This window comes from Nilaparvata lugens, chromosome 2 (assembly GCF_014356525.2).
Source record: "Nilaparvata lugens isolate BPH chromosome 2, ASM1435652v1, whole genome shotgun sequence".
NCBI classification, from domain to species: domain Eukaryota; kingdom Metazoa; phylum Arthropoda; class Insecta; order Hemiptera; family Delphacidae; genus Nilaparvata; species Nilaparvata lugens.
The window spans coordinates 81,230,472-81,257,923 of NC_052505.1; the positions used below are offsets into that span (position 1 = coordinate 81,230,472).

Here is a 27,452-nt window from a genome sequence, read left to right on the forward strand (position 1 = left end):
AAGGCTAAGCACACCTGAGGAGGCGTGGCTGGTGATACAAAGTGTTGATCGTAAGCTGCGTACAGATATCGCTCTGCTCGAGTGACGTTCGATTGCGGAGCAGAGCGAAAGTCTGTACGCACCTTTATGGAGGTTCCACGCCGTGCCCGATTCAGTGTGTGTAAGTTCTTCCATTTAAACCAATAAGCAAGAAGCACCTGGACGCGAAATACCGCATCGCCCCTCCTCAGGTGTATATCCAGCTAAAGTTTTCTCATGAGATGTATGATTTTCTCATGATTTGGCGGTACGAAGTTCGCCGGGCCAGCTAGTAATAAATAGATACACGTAGATTATTGTGGCATTATATCTGGGAGAATGAAATCTGTCAGTTTCTATGCTGAAGCGTAGAGACAATATAAAAAACAGAACCTCATATTAAATTTTAATAGGTAAAATTACTACCCATATTTTAATATTCACTTATCAAGATTTGGTTAAACATTTTACATTTGTTGTAGAAGTTGTGTAATTACAGTTATAATTATTATCTATCGTCTGAGTTGGAAAATACTACAAATATATATTACAAAAGTAGAAAATAATGATGATTTATTACAAATTATGAGTTACAAAGGAAGTAAGACATCATGCATTGCGTATTTCCACGTCCAAGCTCTGGCAATGTCTTCGAAAGCTGAACGGTCATTCAGATACAAATTTCCAACATTTGGCTCCATGCAAACCTGAAAACACATTATACATTAGCTATATGAGAAATATCGATATTGTATTTCATCATTCAAACAGGATAGTATATTTGATTGAGGTACAAGAGAAATGTATTTCTAAAATTTTAAATTCCAATAATTTAAAAAAAAACAAACATTGGAATGTTGAAGCGAGATGAAGAGACAGATATAACTCATAATTGCCAAAAAAAACTTTTCAACTTCATGAGAAGATATCGAGCGTGTTTTATATGTTTCCTCCAGTCCAATCCAGTCTAATTTACACTTTCAATGTAGAAGCAGACTTATCAGCCAGTTACAAAATACATTGTATTGTATCATTTACTATTCAGATATCAGGCTTTAATATGCTATCAAAAACACCTAATCGGATGACTTTATTGATCTATTGTTTCTTATTCTAACCCATTTTACTTCTTCAGTGCAAGTTTTTCCATTGCAATGAAACGTACCAATGTAGACTATGAAAGTAACAAGTGTAAACAGTATTGTTTCACGTAGCAGACAAACTATACATCAAGCATGAGTGTGAGAAGATTGGTGGATGGATTCCTAATATTGTCCATTAATGAACTGGAGAAAATTTATTCATATTTCCTCCAGTACCTACATAAACAATTATTGTACAGCCACCAGGTGTTTTTTGTCCGAACTAAATAAATATTTCGGTCAATGGTTCTGGAATAATGAACAACTTGAAAACAAAAATTTGGCCTTTTAAACCTTGAGCTTTCTACAGAGTGCCCCCAAAATTTCGATTCCTGGAATTTCAAAGTCGGTTTCATCAATCTGATTTCAACCACAGCCGGAAGTGATAGAAATTCAAAACATATTAAACAATATTGAAATAAATCTCTAATGATGCACATAGTCTTTATTGAGTTTGAGTGCCAATCCTTTTATCCTAGATGCTTCAACAGGGTGTTGTATACTTGAATGAGCGTCATCATATTTGAATCGGATCAAAGAGAGAAATTTATTAATGACTCACCTGACAATATGGATCGGTCAATAGGCTTTGAACTGAGATGAGAACCTTTGGTATTGTCAATGCTAAGCTCCAGTTATGATGTATTGAGTCGATGCCAACATCTCCATGCCGTGACACATTTGGGTGAAATATCCTTGTTAGGAATCTGACCACAGGTGGGCACATGGGGTAACTGTGAAAAATATTAATTATTATAATTATTCCAGAATTATTATAACAACTTGAAATAATTATTTTGGATCCATTGATAATACGAGCTACACAGTTTGTTGTTGTAGTAGCAACTCAGGACCCCGTTGGTTCACTCTTCCTCCGTCTCAAGGCCCAGGAAGCGGGCCACCCCGCAAGGGTCGGTCCAGAGGCTGGTGGTTGTTAAATTTGTCGGCTTCGTGGGGCAGCTAAAAAGATGGTCCGTGGTGTGGGGTCCATTACCACAGTCGGGACAGACATCGGTCACATCCTCTGCGATTCTGGACATGTAACTGTTCAGAATCACAGAGTAGCCTGATCTCAGTTGCGCGAGGATGGTGCGGGTTCTTCTGGGTAGGCTCTTCTCCTCGGCATTTATTTGGGGTGGATAGACCCCAAAAACTGGATTTGGCCTCAGTCCGCCGATGCTGCCCTCGACCGTCCTCCTATGAATAGACTTGATCCCCTCCTTGTATTTTGTGCTGTCGATGGATGGTTTTGGTTCCAGCCACCCAATTTCGTCAGTCAGGTCATTTACTGCCTTCTTATTAGCCTTGGGGGCGTTTCTTTCTGGGTAATGTGGTGGCAAGGATGATCCTGTTGGTGGCAGGCTAACAGGTACTGCTGGGATATCATGCTGTTGTGGCTCTTGACCTTTAGTGATTCGGTCTCACGATGTAGATGTAGATGGTCTTCATCGGACATGAGGACACAGCCAGTTGATGTACGTAGGGCTGCGTTTTGGCATGCTTGCAGATTGCGCCAATGTGTATCTGATAGCTGCGGTGAACAAACAGGTGCTGAATAGTTCAGGATGGCTTTGTATGACCTCAGCAGTGTTTCTTTGTCCTTGCTCCATGTACTGCCTGATATGCACTTCAGCACATTGTTCCTGTCTTCAGCTTTCCACGGACTTGCTGCGCCTGTGCGTTGAATGTGAGAAGTGGATCAAATGTAATTCCAAGAATTTTTGGGTTAGACACGGTTGGTACACTACGGCCATTGATCTTAATTGGTAGCATGGTGCTTACTTCTCTAGTCCAAGTTTCGAACAGTGTCGCGGATGATTTTTCTGGTGCAAGAGACAGACTGTCTGAATAGCTACTTATTACAACATAATAGAAAACCACTTGTTGAAAGATTGGGTGTGAATACACTTTTTAGTATAAAGGCATCCAACAATGAAATAGATCAAATAAAGTATTTTAAAAGAGCTACTTGAATGTTTAATTATAGGAAATCACTAGTACCCATGTTATATTCTCAAGTATAAACATTTAACATTTGTAATATATAAAAGATATACAAAAGGTGTGACTTATTGAGAAAACTTCAACTGAAAACTAAACAATTCATGATTGCGTGTTCACGTTCAACAAATGAAAATGAATACAAACAAAAAGTTACTAACTTTCAAATTTATTCTTTTGAACACATGATACATTTACAAACAAACTAATGAATAGAGTATAACCATAGCCACCTTTAAAGGTGCTTACAGACAGCTAGCGAGCCACCTCTAATACACTATGTAACCATAGCCACCTGTATAAAGGTGCGTACAGATATACGCGCCGCGAACATGAGCAATTCACTTTTAATCAGCTGATTATATCTGTATTTCTACAGAAACGGTAAGATACAGATATAAAAAGCTTGGCATCAGCTGATTAAAAGTGAATTGCTCACGTTCGCGGCGCGTATATCTGTACGCACCTTTATACAGGTGGCTATGGTTACATAGTGTATTAGAGGTGGCTATGGTATAACTCGCTAGCTGTCTGTGGTCGCTCAAAAATAAAACTGTAATTAATTTTTTTATGGGGTGGAGTGAAAACAATATTCTTCTTATATTTTTCATATTATTGTCATTTCTAATCAAATGCATTTATAGGATGGTGAAATTTTGATACATGAGAATGGCATAAATGCTCAAAACTAGTCTTGCTTAGAATTAAATATAATTTAATGGATCACAAAGGCACTACTTAATCAAGCATAGCTCGGTAGTATTTGACATACAAGTGTAACAAGGGTCCTAGTGATTTTCTTGGAGTAGATCAAATAAATAAATACGGCACTTTGCCTTCTTCGTGGGCGCGGGCCGGCATTGCTGCATAGTGGAGTGAATATGTAACTGGCAACCAGCTGATAAGCCTAAGACCTTCAAGGGCTGTTGAGGCATCGACAAATAAATATGAATATTCAAGTCAATTTGAAAAACAAATGTATTGCCTACCTGTAGGGTACTTGTACGTAGAGAAAGAATATTCCTCCCTCGTAGGGACTTCCAACTGGTCCAGTAATGGTTGCCTGCCAGTGACAGCTTCGCTGATCGAGAGGAATTGCTTCGATTCCTTCTGGCGGGTCGATTTTCAAACCTGAAAAAGTTAATTTGTAGATGTGGAATCGCCCAATAATTCAATAGTAGACAACCATCTTGTTATGATGGTTATTGTTATTCTTATCTTCTAAAAAGATTCATTCACCCCTATTATCCTATTATAATAAGCAAGAAGAAGGGGTCATTGCAAGTGAAAACAAAAAATTGTCAAATGGCTGAAATCAGTGTTAGGATTGGAGGTGAAAGAGTTAATATGGTTATTGATACAGGTAGTGAAGTGAGTGTTATAAATAGGGAAGTTTTGAATAAATTGAAAGAGAGTAGCAATCAAGGAATTGAGTTACTACCTACAAATGAAGTAAAAATTGTTGGAGTAACTGGAGCACGTAGTAAGAGAGTTAATAAGCAGGTAGTTTTAGAGATAATGTTCAAAGAAGGTCAAGTGATACCAATCAGTTGTTTAGTGGTAGAGGGTTTAAATGCTAATATATTGTGTGGTATGGACGCATTGAGGAAATTGAAAGCTACAATAAACATTTCAGAAGATACAGTAAGTGTCACACATGATGGGAAAGAGATAACAGCATCATTAGTGACCAGTCCATCAAGTAATACTTTGGGTTTATTTCTATGTGCTGAGGAGAAAGATGAGCTATGGAGTAAGCAGTTAAGAAGCGTTCGGGAGTTAGGAGGTAATGAAGCAGAAGAGTACATAAGGGTATTAGAGGAAAACAAAAATATAATTTATGTAGGACCTTATAAGGTTCGTAGAATAAAAGGGGGAAATGCATATGATGTTATAAATGAAGATGGTATGTTGATAGGTACTTTTAATGTGGAAGTGTTAAAGCCATTCAAAGAATAAGGAGTAGGTGAATTTTTCAAGTTGTTGAGACAAGTAAAGGTATCCAGGCTGTAGGTAGTCATAAGAATTGTCATTAGTTAGTAGAGTAGTATGTAAGGGTATGGCAAACAAGCAACAACCAGTCTCAAAAGTGTGAGTGAAACCTGTCGGAATTATCAATAGTAGTGGTAAAGAATTCTAGGCACATTTTGGTCAATTACAACATCAACTCACACCACCAGTCTACTACACCACCCCACCAGTAACGATGCCACATCAACCGTCCACACCATCACTCCATGTAATGTCAGTCTGAGGCAAAGCTACACAGAAGTCCCAGAAGTTATGATTATCCATCACAATGCCGCAACTAAATTAATCCAGCAAATTGTCACAATTCTTTAGCCATGTCGTCCTCATCAACATCTCGCCGACATGTGATGGGGGATTTTGTAACAATCATCTCAGGCCTTGGTTTTCTACAGCTACAAGCCAGGCCAAGACAGTTTTCGACTTGCAACTTTCTGCCTCAAAACGTACAAAAGGAACCAGCTTATGGCAAAGAGGGGTAGAGGTTGAAACAATGATGGTCAAAAGTCTAACGGTGAAATAACCGACGCTGACCAGTGACAAAAGGGTGGCAGCCAGACGCCAGGCGTGAGTGGAGTGCCATCAGATAGGGGGCAGCACCAACTGGGGCAGTGATCCAAGGAGGAACAATGGTTCGAGGGTTGGCGAGCACGTGGAGTTGGGAACACGAGGAGACTTTTTGGTGAACCACGGCTAGAGTAACATGTCTGAGGAGTGAGCAGCGTGCAGCCCGCAGCCCTAGGGGCTGAAATGGAGTCCTGTTTCCGGAAAACCACCACCACATCAACACCATCACATCAAAACCACCATTGAAGAAAAATAATTAAAATTCATAATTTGTAATGTAAAGTGAGCAGTTTAAAAGTGCGCGAAAAGGCCATGGTCCGCGGGGTATACAACATATAAGGTTAGTGTAATTTTAAGTTGTTGTTTGTTTGCCACACTGGTTATTTTCTTGTATTATTGTTGTTTAATAGGGTTTAGGTTTTGTGATTCGTAGTATTATTGTGCATTATCCTATTTGAATATAGAGACTCTTAATAAACATTATATTATATTTCATAAACGGTAAAATCATATTTCATATTTCGGTGTTCTGCTCAATAGACTTATTACTAAAATTCCAAAGGACATTTGATATATTTAACCAACATTGAAAATCTCATTTGTTTCTTTGTAAAGTGTCAATTTCATTTGCCTTTTGGTTTTTTTCATTATATTTATCTAATGATTCAAATTGCCTTGTGTTGTTATTTCACAAGTATCATTAGATCCCCTCCCTTCTTTATTGTTTTAATCATGGAGTGAAGCAATATAGTTGGGAAAGATGTGTAGTTCTACATTCATTGATTGCTGGACTGCGTCTTTATTAAAAGTAATAAAGTAATGTACATTGTTTTTTTTATAAAGTTCAAATGAATTCATGTCTCTGCTAAAGAGTTATGCTGTGGTAGTTGTTTATTCAAATTTCGAGGGTCGTTCCCTAATAATTAACGTGGCGCCTGGGTTATAAATTTCAAATTTTATATTATCAAATTTTCATATTACTATTTAAATTTCAAATTCACCATATATTAAGCAATCAGTAAGTGTAGATCTAGATAAATATATAATACAGAAATTGCTTGCTTATTATAATAGGATTATAGGGGTGAATGAATCTTTTTACAAGATAAACCTACTATGTTCCAAATTTCGTGAAAATCGTTAGAGCCGTTTTCGAGATTCGTGACATAAATAACCAGATATAAAAAAACATATATATATATATATATATATAATATATATATATATATATATATATATATATATATATATTATATATATATATATTATATATATATATATATATATAATATATATATATATATATATATTATATATATATATATATATCAAAAACGGCTCTAACGATTTTCACGAAATTTGGAACATAGTAGGTTTATGATAAAAAATTCGATTGCACTAGGTCTCATTCCTGGGAAAACTCGCTGAAGGACATGAAAAGGATGATAATATTATTCATCCTTGGAAAAACAGATGATAATTTCGTTGTCTGTCGATAACAGAAAATGCTGAGTGGATGAGAGACAGAATTATGTTCAGCTGTTAAACTATTTGAAAATGAAAATTTCTTTATTTGCAATCAATCAGCTTTTCTCTCTAGAAAAATTATCTAGAAATTTTAATTGACTTCATCAAAATAATCTGATTTGTTAGCATGATATTATGGTATATCATTCTAAATTAGAGTATCATAATGTTCAAAGTTAATCATTATTTTACAGTTTTAAGTGATTGGTGAGTGTTATTTTGTTATTAAATTTGGTTTTTAAACAATCTAAATTGGAACTTTTCTATTTTCAAATGTTTGGCTGAAAATTGAACTTAAATTCAAGTTTATGGAACATAACCTACGGTACTTTTTGAAATATTTATAGTGTATAAATCAAATTTCGGGGAAGAAAGAGTTTTGGGCTGTGCCTGTTAGTCCATCCCCAATCATTTAAAAAATTGTGTTTTGTTTATCAATAAATGAATAACGAGCAAAGCTCTATGCCCCGATATTTAGTCATATTATGGGCCATATTCTGGCTCGAAAACTTGAAAATTCATGTATGAATTGTTATTTGTTTCTGCCACTGCCTATCCATACGACATATAAGTAATTCAAGTTGTAAGTGGAAGGAGTAAATCTATGAGTAGAAGCAGTAGATCTATGAAGTATACGTGAATTTATATGGAACATTCATTTTTTTCAATTCAATTCAATTTTATTTGCCATATATACAAGATTTATACAATTACAAATTCACATAATAATTGGGTACATCATACAGAAATTCAGAATATACTCTATTCTAGAAATAATAAAAATAAATTAGATATAACATAACTGAAATCCCAGTTGTACTCATTTTACCGGCAGTAATTGCTAGCAGAGACACGTGTCTGATCGCTAGCAATGAGTTCAGTTCAAATCATTGAAAGATTTTTTCTTTGCTTTGTAGATTGTTACTTTTTAATAATGTTTGTTGCTTAAATTTTATTTTCTACTCATATCGAAGTCTTGAGCGACGCAATTTTATTGATAGAATTCAGCTTCTACAGTTTATTGGGATATTTAAATTCTAGTCTGTTCTTACAACTATTATGTGAGATTTGGAACGTATTGGACGATTGGTCAAAACCCGTAGAATAATTTACAATGTAGAATATTTACGAAACGACTGGAAAACCAAACCTTGATCGTATATGTTGCTTTCACAAGCAATATGTAAATTGCATACCATAGACAACTGTAATGATATATCAAGCTTTTAGAGTTTACCACGAAAGAGTAGGTTGAAACTGCTTTGAAATTTACAAAAAAGAATTAATAATTATTATTGAACGAAAATCCTAAATAAATGAATAAATGAATTCTCTATTTAATTCCATCTGTTTACAAAAAAGGATGAATATCAGAATCAGGTATTTTTTTCTCACTTTTTAATTCACAAGCAACGTCTGGATTGCATACCATAGACAACTGCAATGGTACATTAAGCGTTTTGAGTTTACCAAAAAAGTAGGTTGATAATGCTTTGAAATTTACAAAAAAATGAAATAGTATCAGATTTAGGTATTGTTTACTCACTTTTTAATTCACAAGTAACATCTGAATTGCATACCATCGACAACTGCAATGGTATATTAATATATTATGGTATATTTTAATGGTAATGGTATAGCGTTTTTTGAGTTTACCAATAAATAGTAGGTTGAAATAGCACTGAAATTTACAAAAAAATGAAAGAGTATCAGATTTAGGTATTGTTTACTCACTTTTTAATTCATTTCGAAGTCGATTTCTTCTCCAAGAGTTTTCCTCTCCAGGTGGTTGAGAACCAATGGACATTTGTAGCAGGCAAGATTTACATGGGCAGCTTCCCATTCTGTGGAAGGAAATTACAGTTTATTTAACATAAATAGCAAGATAGGTCAAACTTGATTTAATCACATCAAGTAGGCTACAAAAGATGAACACGAAATGTAATCATCTGTCGATATGATTTTCCACGAAATGTTTGAGATGGTTGATATAGACCGCCAGGCCAAAACGACAAGAAATAATGGTTTCATTTCAATTCGTATCTAGCCGAACTTGAAAACTATACTTCCATGTTTAATTTTTTATTTGAATACATCTTACGTTGCCAGGTCTGGTTTTTGAAACAGGCAACGGGTATGAATAATAATTTTTGTTGAAAATGATAGCCACATAAACTGCATCGGCCTGTGAAGACGATAATCGGCCGATATTTATTCACTTTTGAACAATTGAATTACGACATAGCAGTCTGATATTTATAGATAAAAGTTATTGGCTTCTACTCACATGAGCGCTTTCGGACACTAGGCCCTTCCAAAACACCTTCCATCAAAAGTGATTATTAACAAGCAGTTCGTAATGGAAACAAACATTGAAGAGCGATCTTTATGGGGCCATATGAATAAAGTTGAGCATTTGCTTATACTACTAAAATATTGAGCATTTGCTTCATTTTCTATGAATAAACGTGAGCAAAAACTTTTGCTCATGCTCATCAAAAAAATAGTTTGAGCATTTGCTCAAAAGTAAAAGCTTTTGCTCAAAATTGTATGAATAAACTAGAGCATTTGCTCAACTTTTGAAGCAAATGCTTCAAAAAAGGTGAGTCTAGTCTAGAGCAGCTTATCACCTTTTGCTCATAGTAAAATGCCTCAACTAATTCGTATGAGGAAGAGGAAACTATACCAGATACGATCACAACCAATAGTTGAGAACTATAAAACTCTTTTTAGATTCAACCATGATTCACCATTATCCCTACAAAAGAATAAATACAAAAGATAGCTGTACCTGTTATAAAGATAGCCATCACAAAATAGGAAATTAAGATTTCTTAATTCACATTTAAGAAGATGAGAGTGTAGACGATTATAAGAAGGCTATTGATATTATAAGAATATGCTAAAGATTACTATAGAGATGACATTTTTTCACGCTATTATTTCAAAATTCTAAACTCAACTAACCTGAAACTCTATTCATAAATAGAAAAAAAAGCAGACGACGCAAACACAAGCGGTGCACCCTACTTGCATATTTAGCGCTTCCGTGAGCTATAAAAACAAAGTAAGGCTACAAAAGCGAATCAGCTGATGAAAAATCTTTAAAAATACGTGAGCATTTGCTCCAGAGTTCAGGAGCATAAGGTAAAGCTTATTGATATAAAAATGAGCAAATGCTTTTGCTTCTACCTTTTGCTCATGAGAAAAACCTTATGCTCCATGCTTTTGCTCATGAGCATTTGCTCTGGTTTTATTCATATGGGACATATATCCTGGCTGAGAATCAGCTGTTGATGAGAATAAGCCATTCGGAAACATGAATAGCTGAAATGAAACTTGAGGAATGAGTTGCTGATATGAAATGAGAGAGGAATGACATACCTAATAGATGCGATTTTACTTACAGATGGGAGTAGACCTTGAACCAGTCGTCGATATTGCAGATTGGTTTGTAGAGAGGCCATCGCCGCTCCGTGTAGCTCTGCCAGATGTCGGCTGCGAAATGAGAGTGCAACAGGTACCGCCATCTTTTGCACACGTTTCCAACACTCCAAAGTGACATATCGTCCAAATACGAGAATACAGCCAGCAGGACTACAATTAGAAAATGATAAAATAGATGTAGTTTAATCATTTCCAGGTTCAAAACTTAAAGGAATGAATCTATTTTATTCAATTTAAAAAAATTACTTATTTTTCTAAATAGCCTGACAGATAATTGAAAAATAAATCAGGGAATAATGAGAGAAAACAATAATAATCAATAACAGCTACTTCATTTTTATTCGCTGAAATAATTCAAAATTTGCAAGATGATAGAGATTTCTTTAGTCTGATTTATCCTATCAGTTAGGCTGGCGACTGACGGTAGGATATGCTTGATAAACATGAGTGTACATGAATGTTTATCACGTGTGTGTTTGTGTGTGTGTGACACACACACACACACATGCTCATCATACATGTTTAGTCATCAGCGAGAGGCTTTCAACATAGAATAAAAAGCTACAAAATATAATAATTCAAAAAAATTTAACCACAGAGGGTAGTACAGAGAAAATAAAAACAAAAATCGAAGATACAAGTAGTATGTGAACAGTAGACCTCACGCAGTTTTCTCATCCACAAGTATCTGATGTCACCTCTTCTAGTTGATTCAGTCGAACACAATTCACAGTTGAATCATAATTTACTCTTAAAAACTGTTATTTCACTGTTTTCTCCAAGATCAAAAACTCACTTATGTTGATAAACTCAGTTCACGTTTGAATTTGTATTCCATATGATAATTTATCCAGCTCCGTGATAATATTTCCATCTGATAAAAATATTTCTCAACTATTTTAAATAGTTTTTTTTAATTACCTATTAAATTTGTTTTTCAAATGTGAAAATGTTGATACTGATGGGCACGCATCATAAAAAAATATTGAAATCCCACCTTACAGAAATAAACACGGCCAGACATCTGTGTAATGCATGCAATGAATAATCCGCTTGTCAGATGATTGATTATGAATAATTCTATATTCTGATTGATCCTATTTTCAAGGAGGTAATATTATAGTGATATCAGAGTATGGAGGAATTTCTTTTCTTTTCATATTATCCTTAAAATGCAAAATTTCAAAAAACCTGTATATACATCGACGCGCTGTTAAAAAAGGAATATTCCTGCCAAATCTCATAGAATTCTATCAACTCGTTTGGCAGTAATCGCGTAACATACAGACAGACAAAAGAAAATCCGAGTTAAAACATAGACCTCACTACGTTCGGTCAGCAAACACCTAACCTTAAAATAGAATTTTGTAAGCTTTCCGCTGTGATGACACAATATTGTATGACGACATGTGTGCACAAGAATGTTCATCATGCATGTCCTGTCGGCCAGCCTAATGGAGCATCTATATGTTGGCCCAATGAAAGCCATTCAGAATTTTGCCAAGCGGAGGCAAGCCCAGCGTAGGACAATTAAGGCCAGCACTGGCAAACCACCCATTTACACTAGTCAACCAAGTGTTTTGTAGTCTGCTCAGCTGGTTTTTCTGTGTTATCGAGTTGCTATAGGTTTATAAATTATCATTGCGTTACTTTTTTATTGTGTTCATTCTACTGTCCACCGCTCGTAGCTTGGCCTCTGGAAGGAATGCAGTCGATCTAGTTTTAGGCGTGACATATGGCACTGGAGAGCCAGGTAGCGAGTACACAAACGATGTGGTCTATTTGCCTTCGCCAAATGTAATTGAGCAATTTCCATCCCACCAAATTTGTAATTTAACCAGCGATCTATAAGTAAAATTACATCCTAACGTTTTTAGTCGTTACATAAAATAATAGAATTTGAGATTCAAGTTCAACTTTCAACTCAGAATTCAAACTTCGAAACACTTCCCTACCTTCACTGTGTACAACTTTGTTCTTTTTGCGAGAAGTTTCCCCAGTCTGTGACATTGTAAAAATGCTAGTTTCTACGGAGGCTATTCCACAAAATCACTATAACTATTTTAAAACTAATTTAATAAATCGCTATAACTATTTTAAAACGGCTACTAACTTAATGAAAAAAAACACAATATTTCGACGTTTACTCCGGTCAGCTGCGGAAACAAAACTGAAAGCTGAATGGTGAATAGCTTTATTAGTGAGCAGGGTTTGTAGTCACACTACCGAGTCGTCAACAACATGGCGCCACTCGTTCATTTCCCCCCTACGCCTCAGACCTCAGAAGCCAAGTTACGAGCGGTGGACAGTAGTTAATATTTTTAATTTCTATCATGGGTGTGTCGATGGTTACATTGGGCACTGGTCACATTGCAGTGTGGATACCAAGACCAACGTAGCCAAGTTTACTGGGTCAGCGACTGGACCAACGTGTGGACTAGGCATCATACAGTATTATGTTATTCAACTTTTAAATAGTTTGCTAAAATTTGATGTTAGTGGAATTACCTTCGGGAGGGAGACACTCGACCAGTCCCGGTGTGAGGTTGTCAGCCTCCCTGGAGGTAGTGAGCAGCTCTATCTGCATGGCGACCGTGTTGTGTCGCGTGGGTTGAGTTGGGGGCGGGGCCGGAGCAGGAGCAGCCGCCACGCCCGCATTCGACGACTGTCGCTCCACCGGACAGTAGTACAGGTCAGTCGGCTCGTCGTTACCCGAGTCTCCATCGTCAGTTTTCTGACACCAAAAACAACCATATTATTACAAACATATTAACAGATTCACATATCTTCTTAGGGCTACTGAAATTATTGAAACAAAGTAATAATGATGAAGTACCCTGTATTTAAGCTCAACACAACTAGTTTCAACTCTTCAAGAGCCATTTTCAAGTGTAAACTACCCTCTCAAGTCCAAAGACAAATCACACGCAGTAGATCTCATCCCTTTGCAGTCTTTCAGAGAGAGTCACTGTCATGTCCTTTATGACCACATCTCCATGATGGAAATAAGCATTATTCTCTCCCATGAGGTGATTTAACAGCTTCAATTCTCTACATGGACAGAGTTGATTAAATTAGATAAGATTTCTTTATTTATGTATGTTACAATATTTACTGGCTTATACACTAATTTACATTAAATGACGGTAATGCTAATTATTCAACAAATTTTACAAAGTATAAATAATTAATTAAATAAATAATTAAAAAATGAGATTAAAGATTGAATGCATTTAGAATAACGATAATATACAATTGTAATGTAACTTCATAAATCGGTGGTGTTTCAACAAATAATTGTCGATTCTCTAAGAAGGATATAAAATAATATCCTAACAATCAACACACGACCGGGTTGTGAAGGAATAGAGCTGTTGGGAATATTATAACATGTGAATATGTGAGTTGTGGAGAGGAGTAAGCATGCAGCGCACAATTACATGCTGACACAAAAGTAGGAAGAATGCTGTTAGGTAGTGGGAGTAATTAGTGAAGGGAAGAGCATCGGGCCTCTCTGTCTTCGAGAGAGAGACGTGCAAAAGTAATATTTCTCGGACTTGAGTTTCAACTCTTCAAGAGATATTTTCAAGCGTAGTGAAAATGGCTCTTCAAGAGTTGAAACTTGAGGTGTTGTGATAAGATGGAGGATAGTCTACTTGATAGTTTTTACTTTATTTCAATATCAACAAATATATTTTTTTGTACATGCAATGATTAAATGAATTCAAATTCAACTTTCTATGCTGTTTCCAGATTTTGTTTCTCATCTGCGCGCTTAGTCATGCATGATCGCTTTGTCTTATATTAAGGCTGTGCAAAGGTTAAAAATAAACTTTCTACATGTGATATTTTTCTAAGTTTTTCGATTTGTATATCATCAAGCTATCAAAATGAAAAAGTTTCTCAGGAACACATTATTTTCCAATCATTACTTTTTGAGATATGAGCGACTGAAGTTTGAATTTTTGGGACATAGCATTTCAAATTCGGTACGATATAAATCCATGAGATTTAGAAGATGGATTCTTCATGGTATTGTTGATCTAGTAAAACAAAAATTTTCTGAAAATATCAATTTTGGAAAAGTTATTCAATTTACCAAAAATAACTCAACTAAAAGTTATTTTTGGTTATTTTCAGTAAATTGAGTAACTATCTTAGAAATTTATATTTTCATAAAATTTTTGTTTTATTAGATCAACAATACCATGAAGAATCTATCCTCTAAATCTCATGGATTTATCTCTTACCGAATTTCAAATGTTGTCCCAAAAATTTAAACTTTAGCAAAAAGTAATGATCAGAAAAAAATGTTTCCTGAGAAAACTTTTTCATTTTGATAGCTTGATGATATACTAATAAAAAACTTTGAAAAATATCACGAGTAAAAAGTTTATTTTTAGCCTTTGCACAGCCTTAAACAAGGATAGCAAAACAATATTGTGCTGACTTTATAACGTGAATATTACAATAGTTATTTGTGCAACTAGTGCGCAAAGTGACAGTTTGCTGCACCGAAAGAAACGTTTTCGCCACACTGCACAGAAAGCAGCTGTTTTCCAGTCCCTACGTAGATCTGAAAGACCTTGTTTGCAGACGACGTCAGAAAAGGGTTTCTTTTCCGGTCTAGCCCAGAAAGTTGTATCTTTCCAGCCGCTCATGGAAGTAGTTAATAAGTCATCCGCTAGATCGGGCGAGTGTCCACTTTCATCATCAGTGCTGAAGTCGCCATGATTTTAGTTCCAGTTTCGAATCAAACTAATTCGCTTCGCAACCAGTTTTATTCAATTATTTATTGTTGATTAGTGCATTCCGAATTTTCAAAAATGATTGAAGATGACTGTGGTATTCCAAGTGAAATTTTAAAAGGATCTGAAATCCTGACTGCAAATCTTCTACCACTAAAATCAAGAGATAGGTACGATAGCTTAACGAGTATTCTTTATTTTGTATTCTTTATTTATTTTGTCAGCAATACCTGTAGTGTGGCGAAAAAATATCGTTCGCACCACGGGAAAAAATGTTTTTCCAGCTCTCAATCTTTTCTAGTCCTCGGCCTACGGCCTCGGACTTGAAAACCGATTTCGAGCTGGAAAAATCTCATTTTCTGCTCTAGGTGCGAAATATACTATTACGCCCGAGCCGTAGGCGAGGGCGGAATGGTTTTTTGAGTGCAGCAGAGGAACTTTGCGCACGTATTTCACATTAAGTTTTTCCTACAGTTACCATTGAATATGAAAAGTGGGTAATTATGGGTAAAATTGCCTGAATTCCATCAAATGTTTTTCTGTGTAATTTTATTATTGATAAAAACCTTAATCCTAAAATCCTAAAGTCCTCGTTGTCCTTGGTTATAATATATAATGTAATAATTAGCGCGTTGTGCTTCGTTGCACGTCTGCTCACTATAGCAGCCCAGTCACTGTTACCAACTTCATTTTGATTTTGCTGCACTGTTGCTCCATATAACCTACTAAGTATTTTGCGTTGCCATGTTGCAAATCTGGAGTGCAGAATAGTATATTTCGCACCTAGGGCCGAAAATGAGACTTTTCTGGCTCGAAATCGGTTTTCAAGTCCGAGGCCATAGGCCGAGGACTAGAAAAGATTGAGAGCCGGAAAAACATTTTTGCCCATGGTGAGAACGTTATTTTTCGCCACACAGAAAAATAAACAATATATATATGAAAATAATTTATTGTCTATTATAAGCACTTCCAAAAGCAAAAGTGGAAGGTCATAGCTCTAGCAATTCTGAGGTAATCTGAATATCAGGAAATTGTCCAAGTATTTTTATTTTTTATTCTGATTTGTCTACATAACCTAAAAGATTATGTTCAATTATGTAAGAGGTTGAGTTTAAACCTTTTATTCTTCCAAATGACAATAAGATGATATTATTATAAATGTTTTAATTATTGAATGATAAACACAAATAATGAAAAGTTTTTGATCAGCTGTTTTAGCACACTTGAAATTTGGCCAATCTGAATGTCAATGGAAGTTTAGGTTAGAAGTTCTATCCTACTCTGAAAATCGAATTATTTGAATAGTTTATAATAATATATATCTTATCTGTATTTTATTCATCCAAATAGAATGATAGTATATTATTGCAGAATACTTTATTGAATTCTAGAAGCATAAAATGATTCTGTTTATCCACTATGTTCCGTGATAAACGCAGTACTAGGAGGTTTGAGGTTAGATTCTATTATACTCTGAAAATTGAATTTGAATAGTTTATAATATCTCATTTGTATTTCATTCATCCAAATAAAATGATAGTATCTTATTGCAAAATACTTTATTCAATTCTAGAAGCATAAACTTATACCGTTCATAAACTATTTTGTAAACACGTTCACATCAAATCAGAATCAGCTGACTTCAAGGTTATTTTACAGCCCTAGGGCCGTAAAAATTTTACTGGCCTGGCCAGAAAACAATCACTTTCGGCCTCCATATGACGCACGTAAACCAGCTCATTACATCCAAGTGGGGCGAAAAAATTTTTCCCGCACTAGAGCGGAAAAGTGATTCTTTGCGTTCTGTAATCAGTGCAGCAATGGCCACTTTTCAACGTAACTGTAGGAAAAGTAATATATTTTTCGCCCCACTTGGATGTAATGAGCTCGTTTACGTGCGTCATATGGAGGCCTAAAGTGATTGTTTTCTGACCAGGCCGGTAAAATTTTTACGGCCCTAGGGCAGTAAAATAACCTTGAAGTCAGCTGATTCTGATTTGATGTGAATGCGTTTACAAAATAGTTTATGAAACAGAATCAGTTTATGCTTCTAGAATTGAATAAAGTATTCTGCAATAATATATACTATCATTTTATTTGGATGAATGGAATACAGATAAGATATATATTATAAACTATTCAAATTCGATTTCCAGAGTAGGATAGAACTTCTAACCTAAACTTCCTAAGTCAATGACAACAAGCATTGTTGACGTTGACATTCAGATTGGCAAAATTTCAAGTGTGCTAAAACAGCTGATCAAAAAACTTTTTATTTTTTGTGTTTATTATTCAATAATTAAAACATTTATAATATCATCTTATTGTCATTTGAAAGAATAAAAAAGTATTAACTCAACCTCCCACATAATTGAACATAATCTTTTAGGTTATTTAGACGGTTCAGAATAAAAAATAAAAATACTTGGACAATTTCCTGATATTCAGATTACCTCAGATTTGCCAGAGCTATGACATTCCACTTTTGCTTTCAGAAATGCAAAATAAACAATAATTATTATTCTCATATATATTATTGTTTATTTTTCTGTGAGGCGAAAAATAGCGTTCGCACCACGGGCAAAAATGTTTTTCCGGCTCTCAATCTTTTCTAGTCCTCGGCCTACGGCCTCGGACTTGAAAACCGATTTCGAGCCGGAAAAGTCTCATTTTCGGCCCTAGGTGCGAAATATACTATTACTATCACCATAGAGAAATTATAGCCCTTGTATCAGCTGTCTCTGCTATTACCAATACTATTCCTGTAATGTCGCTTGTCACGGTTCGACCAATGTACAAGGTTTGGTTTCATAGGCACACGAAATCTTAATATCTACAGAAGAAAATTATCAAATATCGAAAGACCCGAACATCAAAAGAGTTGAGAATACAGTAGTGGACTAATCAGGTAATCCTTGGTCGTTCGGGTCTGGGTCAAGCAGAGACAACTATTATTTTATTCTTCAAATTATTAAAAGATAAAACTACTATTTAGCTGTGTTTTTCACGAGTGTCTCAACTCTTAATTGTATTGAAATCTTCATTTGCCACAAGGGCCGTGCCCTATATGAAAAGTGCGCACAAACAACACGATCTTAATGTCTTAAGTAGTGACAGCTGAAGATATGGCTGGATAAGTGATGTAGCCTAATCAGGTTCTTTATACTGATAATTGAATCATGTTCTAAACAGAGGCTATATCATAAACAGCGGCTACAATTCCAAGATATACCAATGTTATCGAATAATTTACTTTTTTTTATATATTCAATTAGAACTGAATCTGATTAGTACAAAATGAAAACACTGGTAGTTGAAAAAAATATAAATTAAAAGGTAATGGAGTAGTTCAGCACCCCAATCTTCATTATTAGTTAATACTATCTTCAGAAAATCATTGTCAGTTAAAACGAATTTTTACCCAGTACAGGTAATAAGTAAATTATGAGTTTAATTGAATTAACATTAGTAGTTATTGAATTCACATAATAGTCCTAACAATACGTTTCTGGTGATATACTGACTATTATATTTTAATCTTTCAGGAGAGTTTCCAGATTATTAGGAGTCAAGGTTAAATTCCTTAGCGACGAATTGAACCGCGTAGTTAGAATCGCGCGGCTAAAGCACATAAACTATAAATTCATTAGATTCGATGATTCATTGAGTTATGAATAAATACCTTTATTTGCAATCCGAGCCCCCCCATACAAAGTCACAATGATTCATTGAGTTTTAATGTTGTATGAATATTGCTACTATATTGCTTTTATGATTTATATCCAATGAATAATCAAATCTAATGAATTTATAGGTTATGTGATCAAGAGGCAAGCGCTCTTAACCACAATAAAATCGCGCGTCTTGAGTCACTCGTCGCAAGGAATTAAACTACTACATAATAAAATACTAATTATTGCATTGCCAAATTGTGAGTTGTGGAAATTATTGCATTACTACAAAATGTAGCCTATAGCTACTACTTGATGGAGGCTAGAAAGGAGGAAGGGAGACAGAGGGTAGGATGAACTGGGAGGGTTATCTGGAGGGATTGGGTGGTGATAGAGGTATGACGATGCGAGATATGAAAAGAATGGCAGAGGATAAGACAAAGTGGAGGAGGTCAACTCAGGGCTTGTACTGTAAGCTGTAGTGGCAGATAGGGGAAAGAAAAAGAAGAATTTCTACTTCAAAATAGGGTTGAACTGCAATGTGCAACATATTTCTATAAACAATATGAATATTGACGTTGGTAGTAGAAAATATTGGAGTGGGATAGTAACTTTTAATTTTTTTATAAAAGTAAAGCTATAATTTAAAGTGCCATCATTATTCAAATATTAAGTTATATTACTTTAATTATAAGCACTTACTTCGGAGCAAAAAGGTAACGGCTCAGCACAGCTCAACTCTTCGGGAAATAGAAAGGCATGACATGTGGCGCAAACGGGTTCTTCAAAGCATGGCCCCATAATAGCCATTGCAGATGTAACAAGAGCTCTGCTGAAAATAATAACATTGAAATAAAACTAATCTTACTTATGTGTTTATATTCAAAAATAAACAACTCATAAAAAATTGTTTAGAGAAATAAAACTAACAATATGAACTTCTCTTATCAAAAAAAGTAAAGCTTCTATTTGTTTCCTTATCAATGTAATGTAAGAATAATGTACAATAATTAAGTAGATTTTTTGTTAAGTTACTGTAGTCAAAGCTAATCTTAACATTTGATAAGGATCACATAAATTTGTTTACATTTTATAGCATTACAACTACAAAGAAATACAGTTTCTCAAATGTTATAAAAGTACATTTAAACATAGAAATACGAATAATTCTTACGTTAAACACGAATTCCTCATTGCTAACTACAGGATCTTCACAAGTAGCACTGTTTGAAGCCCCATTGTAATAATCTTCGTCAACATAATTATTTGCTGTTTCTTCTATTGAACCTGTAGCCATTTCAATACTATAGTTTCTGATTAGAAGAAAAGCAAGAAAATATTATTAAATGATATATTTGTAGTAATTCAACATTGAAATTACAGTCTCAATCTCAATGCAGGTTTTGTGGTTAGGTTACCTGAAAAACTCAGTGAACTCTAAACTAACTGGAATGGACTGGCAACACAAAAAAAGTGAGGCAGCTGGTAAAGATAGGCAACCCGCATTGCTGTGGGATTCCTTCATTTTGTTACGCATTGGCTCTTATGGGAGAATGCATTGCACAGTTTCAATTTCTATTTTATTTCTATATTGTATGTCTTATTCCACGGAAGCGTTATTTTTCCTTTATAAGGCAGTTCATTGTTAACTTTTTGAGAGCAAAAATAATGAAATAGGTTGAATATTAATAAAGAAAAGAATTTTTTTATTTGTGACTGCAGTAGTTTTAGTATTGTCAACTTTTCACAAGCATGGGAATAACTTTGGGCCAGATTTAAGAGAAGCGTATTATTTATTTATTTTTATTTATTTAACAAGGACAAATATAAACTGTCATGAAATGATTGGGAATGAAAAAACAGGCTCATAGTCCAATCTCATATTTTTCACAATAAAAGTAGGTAAATAAAATAAATTATGATGATTCAATAACACAGGATTATTAAATTATGTAATGATAGCAATATACTAGGTATTCTGATAACATTTCAAATCAGTGTGGGAGTTTCAGAAATGATGCAAAGAAATCTATGAAGAAACATTATATCAATTATTGTATTATAATTATGACCATATGATAAGCAAACAGTAAAATATGCTAAATAATAATTATTTATAATTATAATTATATAAACAATAATACACATATATTATACACATAAAATTATTTTATAATTGTAAATTGAACGATTATTAAATTTATTTGAAATGGGAAGATTTCAAAAATTAATTACAATTCAGCTGATAGCAATATCATATTTTTCAAAATAAAGTAGTTACCTAAAATAAATTATGTCATCTCATGATGATAACACAGAATTATTCATCATTATTGTAAAGCTGTGTTTACACAAATTCATTAAATGTTTATTTTTTCGTACTTATAGATTCTATTAGATATAGTATTATTCTATTAGATTCTATTAGTATTATATGCTGCTACTTACACTAAATTTATATTATACATTATACATAAAATGTATGATACGCCTACCTACATAATATACCGTATACAATTATGATAAATATACTATATATTTATTATATGCTGATGCTTAACACCAAATTTATATCCATAAATTACATCATACATAGAATGTGTGATAGAATGAATGATAGTCTTTGAAGGGAACATTCACAATTTCTGCATCAGATATTATTTATTCTTTTTTGAATAAGGATTATTTGTTCTTCAACTATGTTTTTTATTTTAGATGTTATAAAGTAGGCCGAAATTTTCAATAAACATAGAAACTATCACAGTACGGTATAACTTACTAGGAATATAACCAAATTTGTTGTTTTATTTTTGGTCAAATAAACTGATCAATATAGAAAGAAGTATTGGAAATGTATGTAAAACAAAAAGATTTCTTCAAATTAATTAATAGAATAAAAATGTTTGACTTACCTGTGAAATTTCATTTCCTTTAACATGCCCATTCTTGCATCCAAATGCAACACAATACATCACCATTTTTCGGTCGTATTTTTATTCAATTCTACGCATTTCACGACAAATACATCACAATATTTAAGAGAAAAGGTTGTGATCCAATACTAATAGCCCTAATACTCAATCAAATCCGTTTTTAAACTTTAAAAATGAAAAATCGTACTCAAGAGCTGCAACAGCCTGCTTGAATGTATGAGTACGAGAGAGAAGGGAATCCCACACGGTATGCCTGTCTCACTCACTCCGCCTTACACACTTTTGGTTGTAGCTAAGCATTGGACAGCCCGTTCCAGTTAGTTTAGAGTTCACTGGAAAACTAAAACAAAATAATAAGCACACACAGCTGATTGTGACAGTGTGCCAACTTAATTTTTGACTATCATTTATTTATCCTTTGTTAATTTAAAAGGCATTGACTGAAAACAGCTGATAAGTGACAAGGATCGAAGGAAGAGTACGATTTTTGATTTTATGTTCTATCTGTCAATATACATGGAGTTTCTGCTAAGTTATGTGAAAAGCTACCAAAAACTAAATTGTAGTTATTGATTCTCAAGTTGTTGTGAAGCTTTTTAGACTAAAATGGAGCAAGCAGCTATGGATGATTCTACAGCAGAAGAAGAATATGCTGAGCATACTAACGGGGAATTCAATTTACGGCATCGCAAAATTATCGATTGTGCCAAAGAGACATTTGAAAATGGTTTGTTGCTTTGTTATTGCGCATTATTCAATGGTTAAATTGTGTATGAGCATGTTGAACATAAAAATTTGCAAGTTATTAACGAATAGTACCAAGTATTACAATTTTCAAGTTGACTAGAAATGTAATGCATCTCATCTATCATGTCACTCATTTGCAATAAGAATCACCGGTAATTTAGTTTGCTTTGTCCATAAATGAAAATTCCAGGTTGAAATTTAAATAAAAATATATTTTAACAAACACAATCGTTTGTGACTTGAATCAATTTGGAATTGCATTTCTGGAGTATTTAGGTACCAGAACAAAACCTCTACGACTATAAGCTACGTCTTACTCTGACTTATCGACTTAATTTGAATTACTTAACAGGCCTTGTTTAAAATGTTCTAACTAACTGCTCCTTACCTTTAACTTTATCAATTTTTAGACGTCTATTCGCTAATATTTGTTCAAGTATTTGAAGATTAATTACCATATTACGACAGTCTATATAAAACCAAAAATGTACTGTAAATTTATTTTGTATTTGTACCAATATTAAAAACTTGACATTTATTCCAGCATCAAGATTGTTGAGACGGAAAATACCATGTACCGGTCATCTCATGACTCCAAGGAGACTGTGGATACAAACAGTTCCTACTCACGTAAGTAGCTTGATTTTCCTTTAACCTTAGGCTAGGTGAAAGTAGTTCTTGAACTTGTCAAAAGGATTCAATAAGCTTTTGTAGGAATTAACTGCCTGTCTCTTCCACTAAGTGACTTGATTAAATCGTTCGTCTGCGTATCTCATGTAATAGGGATTCGAAGGCAGATCATATCTTGTTGGAAGAGCAAATTCAAGGGCTCTGCCTATAGGTAAATCATGTTGTCTCACAGGATTCGGTGTTGGGACCTGTATTATTTTTGGTCGCAATCAATGACCTTGATCTTGAGGATAGAACACTGAAGTTTGTGGATGACACCACATTAATTTCTTTTTGCCCAAATCTGACCCAGGTGCAGCAGGAGGCTGATGTATTGTTCAATGCTGCTGGAGGGTGTTTGGAAGCAAGTAAGTTGCTACTGGATGTGGACAAGACTAAAAGATTGGTTTGTACACTGAGTAGCAGTTAGACCAGCAGCACTCACAGTGTGTCTTTCCTTGGATTCACCATCGATCTGGGAGTGTCATATTGAGGGCATCTGTGAGAGGATTTCACCTATTTGCTTAGGAAGTTGACACAGTTGGTGAGCAGAGCATACCTGCTGGTGGTGTACCATGCTCTTTTCCATAGCATCCTGGGCTATGGGCTGCTGCTGTGGGGTCACGCTTCTGCACGTGGAGATGTGTTCTAGCTGCAAAAGAGTGCCATTTGCTTCTTAGATAATTGTAGACCTCTCTTCAGTCCCAGTCTCTAGTTCACAGGTGTGATGAGAAAAACTGAAATAAACAGAATGGTGGCTGTGTGAGTAAATATAGAATTTCGGACAGTATGAAAATCATATTTAGATACTAGCCGTCAGGCTCGCTTCGCTCGCCATATTCATCTAGCCAGGGGGCTCCGCCCCCTGGACCCCCGACTGAATCGTCCAAAAATGAGATCAGCGGGCTCTCTTCCCTCACCTGCATTTTTCATTTGAGCATACTTCAATCCGTCAGAAAGTCAAAGTACTGAGAAAACGCAGAAAAGCTGAGAAAAACGTTGGAAAAACGCTGATTTTGGGCGTATCTTTGATGAAATATTAAAGTCACGTTTTAGACCCTAGCTAAACCTCTGTACCAAATTTGAACATTTGCTGTCTATTACTTGATGAAAGAACTGAGAAAACGCAAAAAACCGCTAATTTTGGGCGTATCTTTGGCGTTATTTCATATTCCTTATAACACAACATTATTACACCCCAGCTGAGCTTCTGTAGTAAATTTGAACATTTCTGATCATTGGTCTCGATAAAGCTGAGAAAGCGCAAAAAACGCTGGGAAAACGCAGATTTTGGGCGTATCTTTGGCGTTCTTTCAAATTTCTTCTTACAAAACATTATTACACCCTAGCTGAGCTTCTGTACTAAATTTGAACTATTTCTGTTCTTTTGTTCTCGATAAATCTGAGAAAAAGCAAAAAAAACGCTAATTTTTGGCGTATCTTTGACGTTACCGTATTGCAAATTCCTTCTAACACAACATTATTACACCCTATCTGAGTTTCTGTACTAAATTTGAACATTTTCTGTTCAATTGTTCTCGATAAAGCTGAGAAAACGCTAAAAAAAACGCTGGAAAAACGCAGATTTTGGGCGTATCTTTGGAAATTTTTCCAAATCCGTTCTTAGTGCGCCTCTAAAGGGCAACTGAACATACCTACCAAATTTGAACGTTTTTGGTCCGGGAAATTTTTAGCTCTGCGAGTGAGTGCCATTTCGCATTTATATATATTGATATAAATAGAGTTTTTCTATTCATTTTTATGGATCTCTTCCACCAGGGTAGCCTATTTAAATTGTAAAAGAATTAATTTAATCATATTCGACTTTATTGTACCATACTTGAATTTTGAAAGTTTTTTCTACAATTTTTGAATCACTATAAATTCAAATTAGGTGTTGAGTTGGCTAATTTGTTACTAATCATATTAATAACTTTATTACTGGAATTACTTGATTAATATAGAATTGAGTTGAATATAGAGTTGAAAATATTATTCTCACTCTATATATTCTGAAAGGCTTCTGGATCAAATAATATAAAGATAGCAAGCAGGATGACAAAACCAACCGAATGATAACAGTAACTTGATAATTGAATAAACATAATAAACATACAGGAGTTGATACTGTTCAGGGTTGGTGAGTTGCCAGTTGGCTTCATTGATGTAATCTGTGTTTTGCAGTGGATTTGCAATTTTGCAATTTTTATGGATTTGCAGTGATCCCCACCATCTTGACCAGTACCTCAAAAAACTCCACCAATCCCTCCTGAAATGTAACTATCCTGAAAGTTTGTTACAGAAACAAATCTCCAAAACTGGCACTAATCCAACCACAAAAAATTCCCAAATCCCACAAACTCCAAAGATCTGTACCACCTACTTCCCTGGAATCGAAAACCTCAAACCTGTCCTTAAAGATCTGTTCCCATGTCTTCTTCTCCAATCCCTATACTTTTACTTTAAACACCTTTTCCAGCAACCACCCACCCTCATTTATAAGCAGCCTCCCAACCTCAAGAAAATTTTCAGTAAAAACAAATCACTCACCTCTGATGAAATCCCAACTCCACCTGGTACCCTACCTTGCAAACGCCCCCGCTGTGAAACCTGTCCTATCACTGATTCTTCCATCTCCTTTACCAGTCCTATCACCAACTACACCCACCATATCCATCAATCCAGTAATTGCATCTCCAAAAATTGCATCTACCTCCTTTCCTGCAACTTCTGTCCTGCTTTCTACATAGTGAAACCACCACTGCCTAAACCTCCGGATCAACAATCACAGGGCTTCCTTTAAAAATATACTTCCCTACCCATGGCTCTGAGTACAACAGAACTTCGACCAATGCTTCAAAGTCAAAATCCTTGCCACCCTCCCTCCCATAACCCCCTCCATAAATGTCAAAGTCACTGAGAAAACGCAGAAAAGCTGAGAAAAACGCTGATTTTGGGCGTATCTTTGATGATATATTAAAGTCACCTAATCACAAAATTTTTAGACCCTAGCTAAACCTCTGTACCAAATTTGAACATTTTCAACTTACTCAATTCTATATTAATAAAATAATTCCGGTAATAAAGTTATTAATATGATTAGTAACAAAATTAACCAACTCAACACCTAATTTGAATTTATAGTGATTCAAAAATTGAAAAAACTTTCAAAATTCAAGTATGGTACAATAAAGTCGAATTTGATGAAATTAATTCTTTCACAATATTCAAATAGGCTACCCTAGTGGAAGAGATCCATAAAAATGAATAGAAAAACTCTATTGATATCAATATATATAAAAGCGAAATGGCACTCACTCGCAGAGATAAAAATTTCCCAGACCAAAAACGTTCAAGTCTGATAGGTATGTTCAGTTGGCCCTTTAGAGGCGCACTAAGAACGGATTCGGAAAAATTTCCAAAGATACGCCCAAAATCTGCGTTTTTCCAGCGTTTTTTCAGCGTTTTCCCAGCTTTATCGAGAACAATTGAACAGAAAATGTTCAAATTTAGTAGGCCTACAGAAGCTGAGCTAGGGTGTAATAATGTTGTGTCAGAAGGAATTTGAAATAACGCCAAAGATACGCCCAAAATCTGCGTTTTCCCAGCGTTTTTTGCGCTTTCTCAGCTTTATCGAGAACAAATGAACATAAATTGTTCAAATTTAGTACAGAAGCTCAGCTGGGGTGTAATAATGAATGTTGTGTTAGAAGGAATTTCAAATAACGCCAAAGATAAGCCCAAAATTAGCGGTTTCTTTGCGTTTTCTCAGTTCTTTCTTTCATCAAGTAATAGACAGAAAATGTTCAAATTTGGTACAGAGGTTTAGCTAGGGTCTAAATTTTTGTGATGAGGTGACTTTAATATTTCATCAAAGATACGCCCAAAATCAGCGTTTTTCCAAAGTTTTTCTCAGCTTTTCTGCGTTTTCTCAGTACTTTGACTTTCTGATGA

At 34.8% G+C, this 27,452-nt stretch overlaps 2 protein-coding genes across 3 annotated transcripts in view; one reads left to right on the forward strand and one right to left on the reverse strand.

Annotated features, from left to right (window-relative positions):
• Positions 1–415: 415 nt before the first annotated feature.
• On the reverse strand, positions 416–20,580 carry LOC120350002. Of its 2 annotated transcripts, none has more exons than XM_039421887.1 (8): positions 20,324–20,580; positions 19,852–19,978; positions 13,239–13,464; positions 10,691–10,880; positions 9,018–9,127; positions 4,151–4,292; positions 1,723–1,894; positions 416–725 (listed from the first exon to the last, which is right to left on the reverse strand). In XM_039421887.1, exons 1-8 carry the CDS (start codon positions 20,341–20,343, stop codon positions 609–611), a joined length of 1,104 nt encoding a protein of 367 aa, XP_039277821.1. In that variant the 5' UTR covers positions 20,344–20,580; the 3' UTR covers positions 416–608. The 2 variants fall into 2 exon arrangements, with proteins under 2 accessions (XP_039277821.1, XP_039277820.1); XM_039421886.1 differs by having other exon boundaries at positions 19,852–19,981; positions 20,324–20,578.
• A 1,969-nt stretch (positions 20,581–22,549) lies between these two features.
• Positions 22,550–27,452, forward strand: part of LOC120349695 (anoctamin-8) — a 72,883-nt gene continuing 67,980 nt past the window's right edge. Inside the window, exons 1-2 of the mRNA XM_039420212.1 lie at positions 22,550–22,809; positions 23,374–23,459. Of these exons, the coding sequence (XP_039276146.1) occupies positions 22,689–22,809; positions 23,374–23,459 (207 nt within the window). The 5' untranslated portion in view covers positions 22,550–22,688. The remainder of the gene's footprint in view (positions 22,810–23,373; positions 23,460–27,452) is intronic.

Excerpts from the sequence above, each read along its gene's own strand:
- LOC120350002 (XM_039421886.1), bottom strand. The coding sequence starts at position 20,343 with ATGAGGAATTCGTGTTTAAC. Across the intron at positions 13,465-19,851 it reads CGTTACCTTTTTGCTCCGAA|AAAACTGACGATGGAGACTC; the intron begins GTAAGTGCTTAT and ends TTTTGGTGTCAG. Across the intron at positions 4,293-9,017 it reads ACTTCGAAATGAATTAAAAA|GTTTGAAAATCGACCCGCCA; the intron begins GTGAGTAAACAA and ends TAACTTTTTCAG.